At 52.4% G+C, this 21058-nt stretch overlaps 5 protein-coding genes across 5 annotated transcripts; 3 read left to right on the top strand and 2 right to left on the bottom strand.

The window, feature by feature from the left end:
- Window positions 1–1476: 1476 nt before the first annotated feature.
- Window positions 1477–3635, bottom strand: STEHIDRAFT_121520 (uncharacterized protein; the record flags this gene model as incomplete). The annotated part of the gene is made up of 2 exons (XM_007304235.1): window positions 1477–1518; window positions 2892–3635. A coding segment is annotated over one exon (744 nt), but the record flags the coding sequence as incomplete, so codon positions are not given.
- Window positions 3636–4120: 485 nt separating this feature from the next.
- STEHIDRAFT_147167 (kinase-like protein) lies at window positions 4121–7384 on the top strand. Its single transcript, XM_007304234.1, has 6 exons — window positions 4121–4533; window positions 4612–4841; window positions 4907–5292; window positions 5374–5540; window positions 5601–5853; window positions 5927–7384. The coding sequence occupies exons 1-6, from the start codon at window positions 4255–4257 to the stop codon at window positions 6832–6834; spliced, it is 2223 nt and encodes a 740-aa protein (XP_007304296.1). The 5' UTR covers window positions 4121–4254; the 3' UTR covers window positions 6835–7384.
- A 1395-nt stretch (window positions 7385–8779) lies between these two features.
- STEHIDRAFT_131231 (linoleate diol synthase) lies at window positions 8780–13837 on the top strand (the record flags this gene model as incomplete). Its single annotated transcript, XM_007304233.1, has 29 exons — window positions 8780–8800; window positions 8854–8913; window positions 8977–9058; window positions 9123–9219; window positions 9287–9401; window positions 9459–9523; window positions 9582–9623; window positions 9681–9855; window positions 9919–10026; window positions 10097–10225; window positions 10292–10387; window positions 10456–10524; window positions 10588–10667; window positions 10733–10795; window positions 10873–10996; window positions 11162–11225; window positions 11289–11354; window positions 11433–11529; window positions 11595–11697; window positions 11776–12309; window positions 12387–12469; window positions 12536–12656; window positions 12717–12891; window positions 12971–13084; window positions 13143–13261; window positions 13325–13404; window positions 13472–13499; window positions 13564–13734; window positions 13805–13837. 29 exons carry the CDS (start codon window positions 8780–8782, stop codon window positions 13835–13837), a joined length of 3114 nt encoding a protein of 1037 aa, XP_007304295.1.
- A 368-nt stretch (window positions 13838–14205) lies between these two features.
- Window positions 14206–17754, top strand: STEHIDRAFT_121518 (glutamine-dependent NAD synthetase with GAT domain-containing protein). The gene is made up of 18 exons (XM_007304232.1): window positions 14206–14288; window positions 14406–14437; window positions 14495–14580; window positions 14675–14706; window positions 14811–14895; window positions 14985–15269; window positions 15337–15454; window positions 15506–15843; window positions 15907–16058; window positions 16120–16297; window positions 16357–16599; window positions 16651–16688; window positions 16744–16837; window positions 16899–16965; window positions 17034–17162; window positions 17247–17330; window positions 17397–17421; window positions 17484–17754. The coding sequence occupies exons 1-18, from the start codon at window positions 14261–14263 to the stop codon at window positions 17603–17605; spliced, it is 2136 nt and encodes a 711-aa protein (XP_007304294.1). The 5' UTR covers window positions 14206–14260; the 3' UTR covers window positions 17606–17754.
- Window positions 17709–20593, bottom strand: STEHIDRAFT_156933 (uncharacterized protein; the record flags this gene model as incomplete). Its single annotated transcript, XM_007304231.1, has 3 exons — window positions 17709–18251; window positions 18317–20497; window positions 20567–20593. 3 exons carry the CDS (start codon window positions 20591–20593, stop codon window positions 17709–17711), a joined length of 2751 nt encoding a protein of 916 aa, XP_007304293.1.
- Window positions 20594–21058: the final 465 nt, after the last annotated feature.

The following is a 21058-nucleotide window of genomic DNA, read 5'->3' as shown; positions in this document are numbered from 1 at the left end:
TTCTCCTCCTCCAGACGCACAAGAACAGCAGCAGAGAGAAAGAGAGAGGAAGGACAGCAGGTTCCGACAGGCGGGCTTCAGCAGTTTCCTAACCCCCTCACTCCGTCAAGCATCCATGTCCTCCCCCGCTATTCATCTCTCCTCGCAGCCCTTCCCCTCTCCACGCTCCGAATCCGCATTTCCCGCCTCTTCGTCCTCGAATAACGCTGCGCTTGTGTCGCCCACTCGTCCACGACATAGTCATACGAAAGGGTCGCAATCACTCGGCGGCGATATTATTAGTGGTCCGTCGCCGCTTACGCCTAAACGTGCTAGCAGCAGTGCGAGGAGTGGTGCGGGTGTGGATGCGAGTCCGACACCCCAAGGGAGGTTACGAAAATCTCGCCCCTCACCATTATTACCTTCTTCGCCCTCTTCGCCTGACCTCCTCCCTTCCTCATCAACATCACCTATACGACCCTCCGCCCGTTCTCCACCTCCACATCCTCATCCCAGTTCGCCGACTCCAGAGACAGGAACAACAACAACAACATCGACCACAACACGCAGAAGACCCTCCTCGCCTTCGCCGTCCCCGCTCACGCCCAGGTCACCATCGCGGAGTAGTAGTAGAGTTTTGAGTCCGACTGCTGCGAGCTCACAGCGGGGTTTGGTTTCTGCGTCGACTTCGCATTTGCCTTCAAGCTCCACTTCCTCTTCTGCTGCACAGGGACAAGCGCAGGGACAGGGACAAGGGAGGAGAGGGTCGGTCGATTCGCAAGCAAGGCGAGCGTCCGTCGATTCACAAGCCCAAGCACCGCGCAGATCATCCGATTCGCAACGTCCACATTCACGGTCTCCGTCTGCTTCACGCGCCAACTCGCCATCTACATCGACGCCTCTGCGACCAAGAGCCCTGTCACCTAATTCGCGCGTCGTTACTCCAACGTATAATTATAATCAACGGCACCTGAACGCATCCTCCACCTCCCTAGCCTCCATCGCCACCCTCTCCAACCCCACCTCTGCCAACCCCAACTCCACCTCTCTAGCCAACTCCAACTCCAACTCCTACAGCAACAATAGTAGCAGTGGTGGTACGGGTGGAGGTACAGGAGGAAACCCAGAGCACAGAGAGGCGATAAGACAGGCGGCGAGCGTGCTCTGTAAAGAGATGTTGAAGACGCCGGGGTTGGTGCAGGCTGTGGGAGTGAGAGAGGCGGAGGAGGTTGAGGTGAGGATGAGGGCTTTGGCGAGGTTGGAGAGGGTTTGGGGGAAGAGTGGGGTGGGGAATGCGAGTGCGAATCAAGGGGGGTTGAGTGGGGTAGGGCCAGGGAATGGGAATGCGAAGAGCGGGGATGGAGGGTTTGGAGGTGGGAGTGGAAGTGGAGGTGGGAGTGGAGGTGGAAGTGGGATGGGAGGGATGGGAGGGATGGGAGGGATGGGAGGGATGGGAGGCGGAAGTGCGAGTGCGGCGGGGGAGGAGAGGGAGAGGAGGTTATTCGCGGAGGCGTTGAGGGATGGTTATGTGCTCTGCCAGTGCGTGTTTTTTCGTCATTCTTTCTCTCACTCTTTCCCGAATCTCGAATTTCTCCTATCCTCTTCATCCCGCATTAGTGTCGATCGGTTTTTTGTTCTCCACTTGGCCTCATCTCGGGGCGGTTTTCCCGTTTCCCGTTTCCCGTTTCCGGAGTAGTTCGTACGCGACGCTGACGATATCCCTCATTCCCTCATTCCCTCTCCCGTTTCCTTTTTTGTTTTTATTTTGGCTTTGGTCTGCTTTCATCCCATCTCGCATGACTAACCCATGTTTTATTTTCGCATATCCCGAAAAACAGATTAATGAACAAACTACACCCCGGCTCCATCCCGCGCATCGACAGTCGCGAAGACGGGAAAGTGCGGACGTCGAACGTGACGCGGTTTTTGGCGGCGTGTGCGAACCATGGGATCGGGTTGAACGCACCGAATGGTATCGGGCTGCCGGGTACTTCAGGTGAGAGCGCACAAGAGGAGATATTGTTTCAGAGGGACGACCTGATAGAGGGGACGAGCGAGGCGCTGGCGAGGGTGGCGAGGTGTGTTGTCGGTGTTGTGAGGTGGGCGGAGGGAGGTGGGGTTGATAGCATGGGAGCGGGCGGGAGGTCGAAGGCTATTAGGGGTGGGGAGGCATTGAGAGGCGCAGGAGGAGTGAGTGGAGGAGGACGAGGAAAAAGCCCGTATGGACCGGGGAGCGTGAGAGGGGGGTCGACGTCGACGCCGAATTTGATGGGAAGGTCGGGGTCGCCCGTCGTTCATTCTAATTCCAACCACCACCACAGTAACAGTCAAAACCCCACTCCGAATCATAATCATGGACACGGCCACAGTCCGACGACGCCCCGAAAACGATGGACGCCGCCTTCGCCTGCGCTTCCGACTGTACGGTCGCATACGCCTTCGGATGCGTCGAGCGATGGGGAGGCTGCTGCTGCTGCTAGTACTGCCAAACGGACGGCTACTGCTGCTGCCAATAATCGGACGACTCCTGCTAATACTCGAAGTGGGAATACGACCACCAGGACTCCCGCCGCCAATATCAGCTTGGATGAAGACGTGTTTTATGACGATGGGAGGGACACGCCTACGCTTGGGATTGGCCTCGCGATTGGGGGTATAGGTGCAGGTGAGATGGAGATCGACGACGTCCCGCCGATGATGATGGTCCCACCACCACGGTCTCCTCTACGTTCACGTAGGCCTTCAAACCAAGATCGGGAGTCGTTAACGTCTGATGGTGGAGCGGAGTCGGTGGCGAGACAGTCGATGGCTTCGTCGGCGGGTCAGACAGAGACGACGGATACGACTACTTATTCGAGTTTGTTGGATGTGGGCGGGAGGGGTGGTGGTGGTGGTCAGCATCAATATCATCATCATGCGTATGGGAGGGAGAGGGAGAGGGATAGTGGGAATGGGAATGGGGGTAGATATGGGACGATTAGGACGGTGACGACGGAGGCGACGTCGTTTGTGCCGTCGGAGTGGCCTTCGCTGTCGAGGACGGAGGGAAGTATGCTTGCGGATGATCTGCAGCTGGGGAGGAAGAACTCCACGTCTAACTCCACGTCCAATCCCTCGCCGATCGCGAGCATTCCCAGCATTCCCAACATTCCGGTACCGACGTCGAGGAGAGAAAGGAGGCCGAGCGAGGGGGCGGTGGTTGATCTGTCGAGGGTAGCGGAGGAGGCTGAGGATTTCGCGGCGGCCAGGAGGGACGGTCGTCGGGAGAGGGAGAAGTTGGCGAGGGTTAATACGACCGCCGCCACGACTACGACGGCGAGCGCGAAGGCGGAGGTGTTGGAGAGGGAGAGGATCGAGAGGATTAATCTGGGTAAGGGCAAATGGCCGGATGATTTCTTGGACGCGTTGTTGCCTATGCATGGCGGCAGGGGCGGGCAGAACGCTAACGTCAATGGAAATACGAACACGACGAGGCCTATACCTATCAAGTATCCCCCATCGACATCGGACAGAAGCGAATCGAGACTCGGGGGGAGCTCCTCGCCTTCACCACATTCCCATTCTATGACGCCCTCACCTGGATCGCCACGGAAGTTTGCAGTCGTGGGGTTCAATGGCTCTGGCTCGCCTGGATCGGGACCTGGACATGGTCTGGGTCTAGGATTGGGAGTCGGAGTGGGAGGGGTGGGGAGTAATGAGAGCGTGGATTCGTTGCCGCAGTTGGTAGCGAGGAGGCCGACGACGCATAAGTCGAGACATAGCGTTGACGTCCCGCCTCCGGCTGGACTTCTACCGCGCGAGAGGGATATGAGTCCGGATTCGGCGGCGCAGGGGAGGGGGATGATGAGGAGGAATAGTACGAAGACGAGTATGGGGGTTGGGGTCCAGGTCCAGGTCCAGGGGAGGAATAATGGGGTCTATTTGCCGTCGTCGAGGAAGAATGGGACGGATGAGGAGGTGGAGGAGGGTGGTGTGGGTGGGGAGGGAGAGGGAGAGGGGTTGATTCCGTTTCCGAGGTCGGTTTCGGCGGATCAGGCGGGGGGTCTTGCTGCTGTCGGTGCGTCGAAGGAGGCCTCTGGATCGGGATCGGGAGATGAAGCAGGTCAGCGGCGGTTGTCCGAGAGAGAGGGACGGGGCCCGACGTTGTCTTCTTCGTCGAAAGATAGGGATAGACCGCCACTTCAGCCACGGGGACGATTCCAGAGCGAGGTCGACGGATCGAGCTCGAGGAGACGACCTCGCCCGAATTCGTACGATGAGTTCGGGGCGAAGCCGATGTTGGGTGGGTTGGGTGTCAATCGGAGGTCGAGGTTCGAGAGTATGGTGAATCTGGGGGCGGGGATGGGGGCTGGTGGTGGACCAGGGGGGAGCGGGACGAACAGTCCGTTGGGAGGGTTGAGTGCGAGTGATTTGTTGGCTCCGCCGAGGGAGGGGAGGGAGTCGAGGAGGAATTCGGCGGATGGGGGGTATGGGTTGGGTGTGGGTGGGAATGGGGCGAGTGCGGTGAGGAAGACGTTGGTGGTGCGGGAGGAGGGGAGGCCGCCTACGCATTTCGTGAGTGCTTTCTCTCGTTCTTTCTCTCTTGCTCGCTTGATGAATGTTTTGACTGATCTTGGGCTATGTGTGTCGCAGCAACTCGGGAACTGTATCGGGCGGGGACAGTTCGGTGCTGTGTATCGTGCGCTGAATCTGAACACGGGACAGATGGTCGCAGTGAAGCGCATAGGCCTGGACGGGCTCAAGGAGGAAGAGGTCACTACGCTCATGAGGGAGGTCGATCTCGTCAAGAGCTTATCTCACCCCAGCATCGTCAAGTATGAAGGCATGGCACGCGACGAGAATACGCTCAGCATCGTTCTCGAGTGAGTCTCTCCCTTTCCCTCTTCCCTTATTCGCGGCCCAACATTCATGCTAACATTCGACACAGGTACGCCGAAAACGGATCCTTAGGGCAGACTCTCAAAGCGTTCGGAAAGCTCAATGAACGGCTCGTTGCCAGCTACGTCGTCAAGATCCTCGAAGGCTTGCACTACCTCCACCAATCGGACGTCGTCCACTGCGATCTCAAGGCCGCGAACATCCTCACCACGAAGAACGGGAACGTCAAACTTTCCGATTTCGGAGTGTCCTTGAACTTGAGGGCTATGGAGCGTGAGATCAAGGACGTCGCGGGGACACCGAATTGGATGGCGCCGGAGGTGATTGAACTTAAGGGAGCGTCCACAAAGTCGGATATCTGGTCCTTGGCGTGTACGGTCATCGAGCTGTTGACGGGCAAGCCTCCTTATGGGGATATTGCGAACACTATGACTGGTGAGTATTAGGATTCTCCCCTTTGTGGCGTTGTATTTGCTTGGATGGGTTCTGACTCGACATGCATTGAATGATCCACAGTCATGTTCCGTATCGTCGAGGACGAGATGCCGCCATTGCCGGAGGGGATCTCTGAACCCCTGAGTAACTTCCTGCGGTTGTGCTTCGACAAGGATCCTGAGCTACGACCCAGTGCCGAGCTGCTATGCGAACACGAGTGGCTCAAGAAGCACTGGGGTGCTCATAAGGTTGGTCTTTTGCGCTTCTCGTGGATTCAGATAGCTCATGACTGGCTATGCCTGTTTCAGGATCTTCGGCCTCAAGATAGCATTCCCTTCCTTCGCAGGGTCAGCGCCGACCTTCATAAACATGAGGGTATCCGCCACCTTGCTTCACTCGACATGTCTGAGCCTGCGAAGGTGGAGGACGAGACACCGAGCTCTCCTCGCAGGCTTTCGAATGGAACTGTCCCGCCACCGACGCCTCTTCCCCAGACGATTCCCGATAGCGAGCTTCTCTCCGTCCGCGAGCATACGTTTGTGAAGACCACCTTCAGCAAACGTGCGTTTCATATACTCTGCTCGGAATCATCGTTCGTGCTGATACTGATATGTTTTCTTCCTCCTCCGCGCAGCCGTAATCTGCAGGGTGTGTATGCAGAACGTGAAGAAGAGCGCCGTGCTCTGCTCACAATGCAGCCTCATTGCGCACTCCAAATGCGCAGCGAACGCACCGCCGACATGCGACCTCCGTTCTCAGCTCCTCCTCTACGCGCACTTCGCGGAGCGGGGCAGCCCAGTCGACTTTATCTCTGCTTCTCGCGGTCCGACCTCGGTCACGAGCGACGGGAACGGGGCTGCCAGTTCTTCCCGAGCGAGCCTTGATGTTCCTCCGCACTCTCCGCCACCGAATTCCACTTCGACGACGCCGATTCCGCATCCGCCTACGGCGTATAAAGTTCGCCATCCGTTCAAGAGGCAGTCTAGACAGTCGCTTACTCCCGAGCCTACGCCTTCTTCCGCTGCGTCCGCGACTGTACATAAGGATAAGGAGAGGGAAAGGGACAGAGCGGGACAAGGCCATCATCAGCATCAGCATCATGAAGAGAACATCATTCGTCGGAAGTTTTCCATCCTCGGTCGGACGCACACGAAAGAGACGAAGGAGCCACCAAAGTCGATCTCTTCGTCCAGCTCGCCACATACGTCGTCCATGCGATCCATGAACACCGCGCCTGAGAGTCTGTCTAGTCGACATGCGGCCGGTGTGTCGGGTGGTAGTGGGATGAGGTCCGTCACGGAGACGGGGACGAGGATGTCGGGCAGTAGGGCGTCCGAGGCGGATACGACCACGGATATTCCGAGGGAGTCGAGGATGAGCATTTATTCTGGGACTTCGGTGGCCGGTGCGAATGATGGGGATGTTGGTGTGGGTATGACGGAGGGGATGCCGGGAGGGATGGACGTGGGGACGAGACGGACGAAAAAGGGGAAGCACGAGTCTAGAGGGAAGGAGAAGGAGGGGGGGTGTATTATCCAGTGATGCTCTGTTTCCGTGTTTCGTGCCCGCGCCTTCCGCTCATCTTTCCATACCTCTTCTCCATCCCTGTCCATTCCCTCTGAGCATTCTTCCTCGACTGCTACTTCTATGTGTACATTTTATATCCCCCTTCTTTACATACGTTCGTATCTTATATCAGGTTATTATCTGTACTGGTACCCCTTCGTTCTCCTCACTTTCCTCACTTTTTTCTTTGATCTTACATGCCCAGACACGACATACCACGGGCTCATTTTTTCCACCTTACTCAACAGTGTCGCTCGCGTACATACGTATACCTAGTCTCGATCCGTCTCTCTTTTCCTCTCTCTCTAATCTCTCCCAGCTCAGCTTAGTAGTAGGCATTGTGCAATCAAACTCTCCCTGGGACTTCTTTTCTTTTCTCCTCTCTCCTCTCTCGTCATTCATCATTTGTCATTTTATCTTTTCTTTTATCCTCTGTGTGTTCTTGTGTGTCCGATCATTTGATACCTCGACTGTCATCCACTTACCCATTCATTCTGATTCCCCTGTTTCTTCATTATTCTGTTTCTGTTACCCACCTACATCACCCTTATCGGCGGGATTCCCTTTCATTCCGATTCATTGACATGCATGCTGTATGTACGACGTACTTACCACCGATTCATAAATCGTTTGTGTCACGTCATGTACGATGCGATGTCGGTATGTTGATGTCTCCTGGGGCTGTTCTGAGTTTTTTTTGAGGTGATGTTCATGTTGCCGTTGACTGGATCATGACTCGCCACATTTTGAGTTTTGAAGTGGCACAAGTATGTACGTAAAGAGGCGTGAGATGTGAGCCGGGATTGTCCGACTCAATGCTCGGCGACTCTTCGTGGATGAGGGCTTTTGGAGTCGAACCATCTGCTGAGTTTTCAATCCACTTGAACTGTCTGGTCGCACTCCTGATTTCTCGTTGCTCAGGACTGGTGCCGAACTTGGCGAATACTTCAGTGGTTGACGCCGTGTTGTTCCCCCGAATACTGTACCCGCACAAGGGGTAGTATTGTGGGAAGTCGACTGACGAACATTCTTGCTGTCCGTCACCACCTAACAGCAACTCTGCCGCCTCTCTCGGAGATTCACTTGCATGGAAGCTTTTTCTAGACCTCCCACAGTCATTTTGCTATGCGCCACACCAGATTCTGCATGTTACATGTTGTTATGTAGGGAAGCGTAGGTCAGAGGACGCTCAATATGACTTCTTCGAGTTCCCTTTTCCTTGCGCGTCCGATTCTTGGACGTTGGGGACTGCAAACCGTGGTAGTCCTCGCCACCGACTACCACTTACGAAGTCCGCCGAGCTTGTGCTATCAATCGTGGATACCGTCTCACGTTGGAGTGTCTATCGTCGAGACGGCGACGTCAGACTGACTTTTTCAAGCGGCGTAAAGAACATGATGACCTCAACTGGATGCATGGCATACTGATCCGGCAAGCACGATGCTCAGAAGATTCCAGCGCTCCCAAAACAGAGAGTTCGCGGACTTAGAATAGCTTAGAATCCGTCTTCCATTCACCGAGGGTGGATTCCTGACCATCATATAATGGCTTCGACATCAGCAGGAGGACAGTAGCTCCTTTTCTCCTCCTTCGTCCTTGTCCCCCCCCTCCAACTCCCTTCTTCCATCGTAATGGCTTCTGTCCCAAAGATAATGCAGAGAGCGACCTCGGTTCGTGGCTTCTATTTGACGCTGATGTCGCGGTGTTGACTTTAAGGTGCAGCTGAGGAGGTCTAGTTCGAAGAGAGCTGAGAATACTGGTAGTTCTAACAATGGCAGTGCGGAGCAAGAGCAACCAGGCGTTCTTCCCAAGATCGTCGAAGACTTCCGCGAGCATGTGCGTCCAATATAACCGTTTAGTGGCTTGTTAACATGCTTACTCGTCATGGTGGACTAGATGACGAAAGGAACCGGTGCTTACCATGAACCTTCGACTTTGGTGGGTACGCTTCGTATGTACTGATCCAGCTGTTGAACTAAGTATGGTTCAACTCAGGCTGCCGTCGTCGACGCCATCGGAAACATTAACGATCTCGATGACCGCAAGATGTTGCTGGTATGTCCGTATAAACATCTTCAACATAGCGACCTTTACTCACGATTCAACTCCCGTACGCAGGAGCATGTCCTTACCATCTTATCCACCAAGATGCCAGCAGGTACGATACGCACAAGGATTGAGAACAAGACCATCCAGCTGCGTCAGTTGTTGCTTACTTTTACTGCCTCATTTCCTTCCCCTGATAAGTTCTCATGCCATTTCAGTCTACAACGATCTCGCCCATCCTCCGGCGACTCTCATTGGTCCCAAGTACGCGAGAAGGGCTGCAGATGGCTCGGGAAACAATATCGACATACCTGAGTGAGTACTCTCAAAACTCCTTCATCGCACTGCAGTCCCCTGATACTAGTCTTTTTTTACCTACCAGTATGGGGAAGGCCGGGACGCCTTACGCTCGTTCTGTTCAGCAGACGCACCCCCTCCCTCGCAACACACTTCCAGACGCTGGATTGGTGTTTGATACTCTCTTAAGGCGTGACGAAGTAAACATTACATCTGATTATATGTTCTTCGACGTTTTTAACTTTCTGCGTTTCTAGTTTGTGCCACATCCCGCCGGCCTGTCATCCATGATGTTTGCCTTCGCTGCCCTCGTTATTCATACGTATGGGAATATTCTACTCTTCTCGCATGTCTGCCATGGCTAATAACCTCGAATACAGCGTCTTCCGTACTTCCCATAAGGATGTCAACATCAATGAAACGTACTCCCACTATCATCCTCTTTCTTTTGTCCCGCCCACTGATAAAAATGGTGTTAGATCTTCCTACTGTGACCTTGCGCCACTCTACGGTCATGACCAAGAGAGTGGTGACAAGCTTCGAGTGCGAGACGGACGTGGTCTCCTTCTGCCCGACACATTCGCCGAAGACAGATTGATGCTCCTCCCTCCGGCCGTCTGTGTGTTGTTGGTCCTGTTCAGCAGGAACCACAATGTGTGTTCAACCAATTCCCATCTCTCTTTATTCCAGAGTGTATTGACTCATCGGGTTTTCCAGTACATTGCCAACAAGTTGCTCGAGATCAACGAGCGTGGGACTTACCAGGACCCCGATTCTATTTCCGAGGATGACCCTCAGAGAATGCAGAAGCTCCTCGAGCAAGAGGTCCGTTTGGTCCTATCTACCGCTTCACTGCTCAAGATCCTGTATCTGATCACCTCACCACCCCTTGCAGGAGGACATCTTCCAAACTGCTCGTCTCATCAACTGTGCTTGGTTCGGCACGGCGCTCTTCGCTGACTACTTTGGAAGTATCTTGGGCCTTGTGCGCTCGGGGAGCAAATGGTCGCTCTCGCCATTCGGAGTAAGCCCTATCTATTATACGCGAGCGTGTTTGTCTGTGCTGATCTGGGGCTGAATCTGAACGTAGGAAATGAGAAAGGAGGACCATTCGCTTTTCGAGAGGGGACGTGGGAATGTTTGTAGCGTCGAGTTCAACTGTCTTTATAGGTGGCATGCTACGACGGTGAGTCACTTCTTTTTATACCTTACATGCGTTATATTTGGTACTCATCTCATTGCCTCTGGTACCAGTCTGAAGCGGATGAGAAGTGGGTGACGCAGTTGCTGGGACATATTTTCAACGACAAGCCAGTCGAAGAGGTTTGTGATAAATCCGACGTACTTGATGGCTTGATACGCTCTGAGACTTTTTCTGTTATGTAGCTTGGGGTAAAGGACTTCTTGGAAGCTACTGCGAAGATCAAGGAACAGGAGCCTGACGTAGGTCACTGGACTTTCGGAGGGTAAGTGCCTTCTCTTTTGTGTGATTCGTATTTCCGGGAGACTTAGTCTCTTCGATCGTTTATAGCATGCAGCGACAAGAAGACGGGATGTTCAAGGACAGTGATCTCGCGTCCATTCTGAAGAACGCGTGAGTACTCGGGCTGCTTACTACGAGTGACCATTGGTGCCTGGTCATTGACTGAGAGACTGATGTATGCGTTGTAGGATGGAGCACCCCGCTGCGGCATTTAAGGCTCGGGGTACTCCTGAGATCATGAGGTTGCACGAGATCATGGGAATAGAGTCGAACAGGAGGTGGGGTGTTTGCAGTTTGAATGAGTTCAGGAAGGTATGATATATGCTGCATTCTGGCTGCACTCGTGTACTGATATAAGGTCTCCCAACCTCCTGTAGTTCCTTGGTTTGAAACGTACGTCGTCCCATGTGCCCTTGAGTCGAATTGTTTAACTCATGAACCTGACACGGTCATACAGCCTATGAAAGCTTCCTCGAGTGGAACCCCGACGCCGAGATTGCTTACGCCGCCGAGAAGTTGTATGGAGATATTGAGAACCTCGGTATGTTCGCCATATGCTAAGTACCCCGATGATTCTTCGACTCACGCAGCTTCAACTTCCCAGAGCTCTACGTTGGTCTGCAGGCGGAACAGGCGAAGCCCCTCGTCGATGGCGCAGGTCTTTGTCCAGGTAAAGACTTCTCTCCAGATCAAACCCATCGCTCTACATAGAATAGAGACACTGACGACAAACTTTTAACGTTGTTAGGCTATACTATCAGTCGTGCGATTCTCAGTGACGCGATAGCTCTCACTCGTGGCGATCGGTTCTTCACGGCAGATTATACGCCTTTCAACATGACTGCGTTAGTTCTATTTGTTTTATACCACTCTCCCCTAAAATAGGGTTGGCTAATATGTGTATATACAGGTGGGGCTTCGCGGACTGTCAGAGAGACCCAGAAGGTCCCGGTAATGGAAGTATCGTAGGGAAGTTATTGATGAGGGCGCTTCCGCATGAGTTTGGGGAGAACGTACGCAAATTCCTTTTGCTCGCTTCCTGTGACATACTAATATGTCTTCCTTGCTTGCTTTGGACCTTCGACTTGCAGAGTACCTACGCCTGGTTCCCCTTGCAGACTCCCGAGTCCATAAAAGGTTTCCTCGCCAAGCTCGGACAAGATCACCGATACAACTTTTCCCGTCCCGGTGACCCTCCAGTCATTGGGCTGGTGAATGAGTACCGCGATGTCGAGGCAGTGTTGAAGAGCCAGAACTTCAAGCAGCCTTATGCGAAGATTGTTACGGGGATCATCAAGGACAATGGGTCCGTCTTGCCATTCTCTTTCTTTCTTTTCCCCTCTATCGGAATGAATGGGATGGTTCAAGCTGAATATATGTCTCGTGCGACTAGATTCTTCATCGCGTCCGGCGATCCCGCGCGGGGTGAACGCGACCAGCGCGAAGTCCTCCGGGTACTCACAGCCGAAGAGGGCTCTACAAACACAATCGCGATGTCATTCTATCAGACGACGAAAGCGGTGATCGACGAGAAGTCGTTTACATTGTCGGATAAGCGAATCAAGAACGTGGATATTGTGGACGCGTTGAGGTTTATTCCGATCAGATGGGTTGCGACTGAGATTGTGAGTGCCCACGAATTTTCGAGTAGCGTTCGAGACTCGATTTTTCCGGGTGGATACTGATGGCGGTTGTGATGCAGGCTGGCTTCACGTTGAAGACTCAGCATCAGTCCGGGCCTTACACGGAGGGCCAGTTGTTCGATATGTTGACCGACATCTATACGTGAGCTTCGTTTCTTATCCTGTCTATCTTGCACACTGACTGAGACATAAATTCTGTTCCTGACAGGTACTTCTTCCTCGACGTCGACCCCTCGAAGGCAATGATGCTTGAAGAACGAGTGAAGAAATATGTCGACGAGTTACATCGTTCCATCAAGGAGCATGTGGTGTTCCATGCCGGTGGAGGGGTATGTCCCGCTATCTCCCTTACCTGTTCACTGATCCACTGATACTACTACGCTTGAAAGCTTTCGCTCGTTGAAGGCGTGGCGGAGTCTATTCAACATCTGTTCTCCGGTTCGAAGACCAAGAAGAAGACTCTCCCACTGGCGGAGAAGTTGTTCGAGCAGGGGAGGTCGGCCGATGAGGTTGCGAATAATATCCTAGCGCTGATGGTAGGGGCCACGGTTGAGCTTTCTCAGAGTACGTTCTTCTTATCTCACATAGTCTTTGTGCTATTGAAGTTGATTCCTATCGTTTGGATGATGATCTCTTCGTGCAGGCCTCATTAGCGTCGTCAATGTCTACCTGGACGACAAGAACACGCCGTCGTTGGAAGCCCTCAACGATCCGAAGAACGTAGCGCAGCTGTCCGCGTATTTCTGCGAGGCCTTGAGTGAGTGTCTCGCTCATCCAGTCTCTGTGGTTACTGACTAAATCTTCCAACTATTAAGGGGTTGACCCACCTTTCCGTGGTGTCTGGCGTGAGGCCCTCCACGGTGAGACTGTCGGTGCGGCTAGGATCGAAGGGGGTCAGAAAGTCTTTGTGGATATTGCCCATGCGGGCATGGACGTGAGTGATTTACTAACGTCATTATTAACCAACCTTTCTCATTGTTAATTTATCAATGCGCAGGCGACTGTATTTGCTGAGCCGAAGTCGATTGATCTGAATCGTGAGATGAAGAAGTACTTGATTGGGGACGGCGCGGTCAGGTGCGTACTTTTCTTGATACCACGAATCTGCGCCATCTCCGCTGACTATGGGGATCGCAATGGATAGATGTCTCGGTCTCGACATCACGATGAAGGTTCGTACACTACTCGTGAATCAAACATACGACCTTTACGTTGATACCTTCTGGTTCATTGTAGATCATGAGCCAAGTTCTCCGAGCTGTCTTCGAATATGACCACCTTCGTCGTGGACCTGGTCAGTCGGGCAAGTTAAAGAGGTACAGGACGAACGCGGTCAATACTTTGAGGTATGAGTATTTGGGCAAGGACCATCTGCCGACGCCGTGGGCGACTTCGATGATCGTTCAGGTATGCATGCATTCGATCTTGTTCCTACGTGGTCACTCTGACGGGGTTGTTTTATCGTGCGCGTTAATAGTACAATGTTGAGCTGAAGTCGAATGAGAAGTGAGGTGTACGTTGTCGTTTGTATGTTCGTATGGCCGTTGTCGAAATCGCGATCTATCTTGAAGTATTGTAATATGTATCTCCTATTCATATGCCTTTTTCTTTTCATCGCTTGTACATATATGTCTTATGCTGTTGTGACTGTATTTTCTTGTCTCGAATTTGTGTGGTCCGTAATATTACGGAAGTTCAAGAAGACGTGAGTGAACGGATGACGGGGAGAGGGCCACAGTGCCACATCTAACAGCTCCTTGAACGGGCGCCAAGTGTCTGGGAAGAAAGAACGTTAAAATCGGCAAATTCCGATATCTTATCTTTGAATTTCCTCCGCCGCAGCGCTCAAGTTCCCCTGAACTTCGAGTCAGTCGAAGTGGCGAACCATCTACATACGTCCACCGACTCTTCGTGAAGTGCTCCAACCACAGGCATGGGGCATCAGATCACGCTTGCAACGTATGTTCTCATTTTTATGTCCTTCCACCCTCTGACGTCTGGTTTACTTGTCGGATCAGATGGTAAGCCGCCGCTGTAAGATCAGCGACGACAAATCTAGCTAACTCAAGGTACCTGTAGTTCTCTGAATCAATGGGCTCTGGACTTTCAGGTAGCATCGCGATTGTTTGTGTGTGTGTGTGTGGTGTTGCTGATTGCCTTTTCCTAGGGTAACCTTGAGCGCATCCTCGCAAGTATCGCGATTGCGAAGCAGAGGGGCGCCACACTGAGAGTTGGACCTGAGCTCGAGATACCGTGAGTAAGACTCCGACACTGATTCAACCGCCTGAAGAACATCTAAACATTATTGTTGGCTGAAACGTGAATGTGCTGATTTTTCACCTTTCAGGGGATATGGATGCCTGGATCATTTCTTGGAAGGTAATCAGTTGTTTCCGGATTATTCTTGTAGCTGCAGCAAAATGGCACGGGCAGGATAAGTTTCGTTATGGCTAACGATTCTTGGATGCTTGCATATTTGATAGGCGATACAGTGTTGCACTCGTGGGAGGTTCTTGCCAAGATCCTCGCCCATGACGATGTGAAGGATATCGTTTGCGACATCGGGATGTAAGTCTTCTTTCACCTCTCTCCGAATCCTTTTTTACGATGATTTATCTTACGAATGTTGGGACCCTGACTGAACCATGCGTCGCCAGGCCTGTAGTACACAAGAACGTAATCTATAACTGCCGGGTTATCATCCACAACAAACAGATCCTCCTCATCCGGCCGAAGATGTGGATGGCGAACGACGGGAATTATCGCGAGCTGAGGTACTTCACGCCGTGGCAGAAACATCGGCAATGGGAGGACCATTTCTTGCCGAGGATCATTCAGGCAGTGACCAATCAGGTCAAGGTTCCGTTTGGAGATTGTGTGGTTAGCACGCAGGATACGTGTATTGGAGTTGAGTTATGTGAGGAGCTGTTCACGCCCGCGAGGTAGGGACATTTCTTTGGCGTCTTCAGGAATTACACGCTGATTTTCATTTTGCTCTGTTTTCGACAGCCCCCATATTCTCATGGGCCTCGATGGCGTCGAGATCTTCACAAATTCTAGTGGCAGTCACCACGAGTTGCGCAAGCTTCACACCCGTGTTGACCTCATCAAGGAAGCCACGCAGAAGGTTCGTTTCTCATCTCAAAATATAGATATAAATTTCTTATCTTCAGTCCAGCTCGGTGGCGTTTACCTCTATGCCAACCAACAAGGCTGCGACGGCGACCGACTATACTACGATGGATGTGCTATGATCGCTATCAACGGCCACATCATTGCTCAAGGCAGTCAATTTTCTTTGAATGATGTTGAAGTCGTCTCTGCCACTATCGATATTGAGGACGTCCGCGCTCACAGGGCGAAGAGCAGCAGAAGCATGCAGGCTGCGGGAGCGGAGAGGTACCATCGAATTGATGCGCCTATTGCGCTTTCGAGTGGAAAGTTCAATGAGATCGCGGAGTTCAACCATCCGACTTCGTTTAAGGTCAGGTTCCACACCCCAGAGGAAGAGATCGCGTAAGCTTCTGCTCCCAAAGATATTGCTGAAACGATGCTCACGTATCCCATACAACTTGTCAGACTTGGACCAGCGTGTTGGCTCTGGGATTACCTGCGACGCTCACGGACGCAGGGATATTTTGTCCCGCTGAGCGGCGGGATTGATAGCTGTGCCACCGCCGTCATTGTCTATTCGATGTGTCGGCTGGTCGCTGAAGCTGCGCGTCGAGCAGGTCCGTGTCTCCCTCGTAGGTTAGTTTGAGTTCGTTATTGACACGAAACTCTTCGCCTCAGACAAACAGGTCATCGAGGATGCGCGCCGTATCGTCGGAGAACCAGCGGACTCTGGCTACATACCCTCAGATCCGAGAGAGTTTTGCGGTCGTATATTCCACACCTGTTACATGGGCACTGAGAACTCCAGTGCTGATACACGAGGACGCGCCAAGGAGCTCAGTAATGCCATTGGAAGGTTTGTACCTGCACATATTCTACATCTTGGAGATATCAATTTAACCACGTCTTCAATAGCTACCACATCGACCTCAACATGGACACGGTGGTCACCGCAGTTCGCAACCTCTTCGGCTTCGTCACTGGCGTCAAGCCACAGTTCCGCGCTCATGGCGGCAGCCACGCTGAAAACCTGGCGTTGCAGAATATCCAAGCTCGTCTGCGTATGGTATTGGCTTATCTGTTTGCTCAGCTGTTGCCGTGGGTCCGAGGTCGCCAAGGGGGGTTGCTCGTGCTTGGGAGTGCTAATGTTGATGAGAGGTAAGTGTATGCATACTGGTCAGGAAACCGTCACTCACGCAGGTCAAACAGTTTGCGAGGGTATCTCACGAAGTATGATTGCTCTTCGGGTGAGTGATATCTATTTGGTGGGCTATGTCGGTTATCACTAAACAAAGTCAATAGCGGATGTGAACCCTATTGGTGGGATCAGTAAGACGGACTTGAAGAACTATATCGCATATGCTCGCGATGCATTTGACCTCCCCATTCTTGAGAGGTACTATCTACCGCATTCGAGCTATTGTCTAAATTGTTTTGTTGAGCGTACCTCCCTTTAGTTTCCTTGACGCCACACCAACAGCCGAGCTTGAACCTATTACTGAAAATTATGTTCAAGCTGACGAGGTTTGTCTTGGCCCTCCTGATTATCTGTGTGCGGTATTCCCCAAACTGACATCCGTGGGTACACACAGGCTGACATGGGTATGACCTACGACGAACTCTCGGTCTTTGGCCGTCTTCGCAAAGTCGAGAAATGCGGTCCTTACAGCATGTTCACCAAGCTCGTGCACGAATGGGGGTCTTTCCTCTCGCCTACTCAGGTCTGTTCCTACGTTCCTTGCTCAACACTCATTCTAGAAGGAATTTTCCGGTGCACTAACTGACGTGGGTCATGTCATGTGCAGATTGCGGAGAAGGTCAAGCACTTTTACTTCGAGTATGCGCGTAACAGGCATAAAATGACAACATTGACGCCATCCTATCATGCGGTTCGTACTTCTGCCTCCTTCGTCAAGCATCGTGTGCTCAAAATCTTTCGTTTTCGTGGTTTACAGGAATCGTACAGTCCAGATGACAACCGTAAGTGCCGCTCATACACTCGCCGACAGAGACTGGCTGATCTTTGAGTACGCGCTGCTCAGGATTCGACCTTCGCCCATTCTTGTACCCTTCCCGCTTCCCGTGGCAGTTCAAGAAGATCGAAGATGTAGCGGCCTTGTTGCCAGATAGATCCAACAAGGACGAGAAGACGAAGAAAGAGTAGCCAGAAGACAGGGGATTCTAGGAATGAGAAAAGGGAATTGGAGTTGATATACAATATAAGTGTAAGTGTGAGATCATCACCATTCGAGCATCATGTAAGAGCATCAAACCCCTATATGTATGAAAGTACACCAACGTTCAGGAGGAACCTTTCTCGCCTGGATTTCTTTCACGGCTGCATGCAGAGCTATGGCGGACTTACGGAAGTCTAGGTCCTCGTTGACCATATGTTCATAGAAAGAACCTGCTAGTTCCGGCCCATCACTATCATTCATCACCCACAAAGTCCCTATCACGCTCCTGTAGCCACAAAACTGCAGCGCTCCCGCAAGACTGAGGATCTCGTCGACCGATCCTCGAGCGTCTCCGGCCGCGCTATGACATGCGGCTAGGAAGGCTAGTTCGGCATTTGGAATCTGAGCCTTTGCAATTGTCATGAGGGTGAGGTCACTGTTGTTGTGGAGTTTGAAAGATGAAGTGAATGGTTCTTCCGGTTTGAGCGAACCGTGGCACGCAAAATGAACCCAGGTGTTATTCTTCATGTCGTTCAGAACTTGGCCGGGTGTGGCTTCATCATTATCTCGGACAAGAACGTCTGCGCTGCTGCTTGCGAAGACGTGCTGAATGCGTTGTATCTCTGGCTTCACCTATTATTGGGAGGAATTTAGTCAGCAGAGACACATCTTTGCAGAAGTTGATAGTTCATTCGTACCTGGGGAAGTGCCTTCGACTGACCCACGGCTAAAATACGTCCACGTCTTCCGGCCACATCTTTTGTGGTAGACCTCGCTGAGATGAGGGAGGATAACGTCGGTGCGTATGAGGATACGAAGATGTCCGACATATTTTTTTCTCCGTTCTTATACAGCCTTGCGGCGTGAAGAGGCAATAACCCGAGGGTACCTGTCGGGCACCACCAGACCCGTGATTGCTCCGATACTCCATCTTTAAGGAGCTGGTCGACTACAGGTTTGCAGATCTGACTCCATAGCAGATTCAGTACGGTGATGATATCGGCAGTGCGACGATTCGAAGCGACTGAATCGTAGCGTTCCTGTCGTGCAGTCGATACAACTTGGTCGAGTTTATGGGATATCTGGTTCACTGTCTTTTGGAGGCTTGCGGCGAGCGGGACCACCATCGATGAACGATTGGGATACACGATGATGGCATCCGAGCGAAATGAATCGACATTGACGATGATGACTGGACCTTCACAGGCGGCTTGCGCGAGATGGTTGTAGGAGAAATCGTTGTCCAGGAAGGTTCTGAAACCATCTATCGACCTGATTTTTTGAAGGGTCACCGCTAGATCTTCTGTCAACATGAGTTGCCCACTCAGGACATATTCAAAGGGGCTCTCGACGGTCAAATTTGACTTCTGAGTAGGATATTGTCTCCAATGTGGAATCTCCGACACGCGTGTCAAGGAAAGCTCGCTCAGCCATTCGAGATTGAACGACAGCCTATCCGCCAAACCAGGATCCGTCGTCTTCAGCCGGTCGATGTCCAGAGGAGGGTGATATCCGCGAAGCATTGACCACGTTCGTGCGCGTCCTTGCTCTAATATCTCTACAGCTCGTTCAATATCTCCCATTTCGATGAAATAGGAGGCAGCGGCACTCGGTAGCGTCCTTATGCCTTCCTGACCGAAGAACTCACGCTGCCATTCGACACTAGGGCGCACTCGAAGGTGTTCGCCCACAAGCCGCAAGGCTTCAGAATAGGCGTCACCAGTAGAAGGATGCTTTAGCGGTCGTGCGTACCATACCCATGCTAGTGCAGCTTGAAGTCGATTGAAGGAAGAGGAAAAGGGGTGCTTCGTTGCTCTTTCCAAAAGCAAGAATCCGCGTTCGTAATTTAGTGCATTTGGGTCCCGGAGATAGACTGGCGCAAGGATCCACCAAAGTAATGACATGGCTGGGTGATGCTCATAGGGCTTTAGCAACGTATCGCACTCGTCTGCGTGGACGCGAATCTCTTCGAGATCAGCAATATCATGGGTCCTATCATAACGAGTCAAGAGACCAAGAGCAAGGTTGTACATGGCGATGGGTCGGCGTGGTGGTCGAGGACCTGTCAGAAGTGCCATGCTCTCCCGTTGGAGCCTGATACTTTCGTCTAGGTCGTCAATATCTCGCGACCGTTCGTAGCGGGCTTTCAACGCTGCCGATAACTGTGCCAACGAGAGATCTCGCTCATTGTGGCCTGGTGGGCATGAAGCCAAGGCTTCTCGAGCTCTGTCGACGGACTCCTCGATTGTGTTGAGTACCATATGCGTGGAGGCGACGCGAAGGCACTCTGAGAGCGTACGAAGCGCTCTGTGCCTCTGGTCATGTGCAGACGGCGGGAGAAGATCTATGGCATTGCGAGAGAGCTGAATAGCTTCCTCAATGATCTCTCGACGCTTGACACCGACGAATAGAAGATGTAAATTATTCGCCAGCATCATCGACGGCTCCGCACAATCAGGATGACGTGGATGGCGAAGCGAGAGCGCCTCGCGAAGGGCTCTGATCGACTCGAGTAGATCCTTCAAATCACCAGTCTCGTTGTACTGAAAAGAGAGGTCGTGGCCGAAATTTCGCGAGATGACGAAGCGACTCAGGTCCTCGAGAGACACCGCATTCAGAGCAGCGCGGTGGACTTGGATTAACGCTGGGAGGCGTGAGGTCGAGGGCCCGCGAAAGCTGGCGTCCCGCATACGTGGAAGGAAGACGTCGAATAAGAGAAACTTGGTCACTCTCGGCAAAAAGGGCCACAGACAAAGGCTGAAAGCGCCAGCTATAGTGGAGGGGATAATTTGCCAAAGGGGGTACCGGTCTGGGTACATTCTTGGAGCGAGTTGCGAGGTAGCATAATCGGTCATATCAGCGTCTTCCGCATTCAATGACTACGCGTTGTAATAAACGTTCAGTACGATATCAGAAGGCCATATGCAAAACATATATTGAACGCTCACCGCTGCGAAAGCCTCTGTCTCTGGCATAGAGGTAGACAGCCCGTGAGAGGACCTGTTCGAAAGCGGCGTCAGTCGTCGTGCGTTGCGCACAGCGTCTTGTTGTGATCTTCGAGGAGTCAGGTTAGTCGTGGCACTGGAGGTTATCTGTGAGGTCTTGAGGCCTAACAAGAATCGACGAGGGGCGAGGGGTTGACTGGAAGTCGATGGCGAGAAGTACTCTATGCATCGAGCTTAGATGATGCACGGCCACCCTTCCGAACAGCAACTGGGCAGGAACAACGCTGAAAACACATGGCTGAAGCGTTCTCTTAGTCCACAAGGATAGACTAGAGTGAGAGGGTGTATGAATGGAAGCGAACACATCGTGTTTCCGGCGTTACAATGAGATCGATCATCATCTTGCCCAGAACGCATACTTGAACAGTCTAGGATTCTGTCAGACCCACAATACTTCTTTACAAGAAGCTTGATTCGTGGACGAGAACTGCAAAG

This window comes from Stereum hirsutum, assembly GCF_000264905.1.
Source record: "Stereum hirsutum FP-91666 SS1 unplaced genomic scaffold STEHIscaffold_7, whole genome shotgun sequence".
In the NCBI taxonomy this organism is placed as follows: domain Eukaryota; kingdom Fungi; phylum Basidiomycota; class Agaricomycetes; order Russulales; family Stereaceae; genus Stereum; species Stereum hirsutum.
This window is presented reverse-complemented; position numbering and strand designations above follow the sequence as displayed.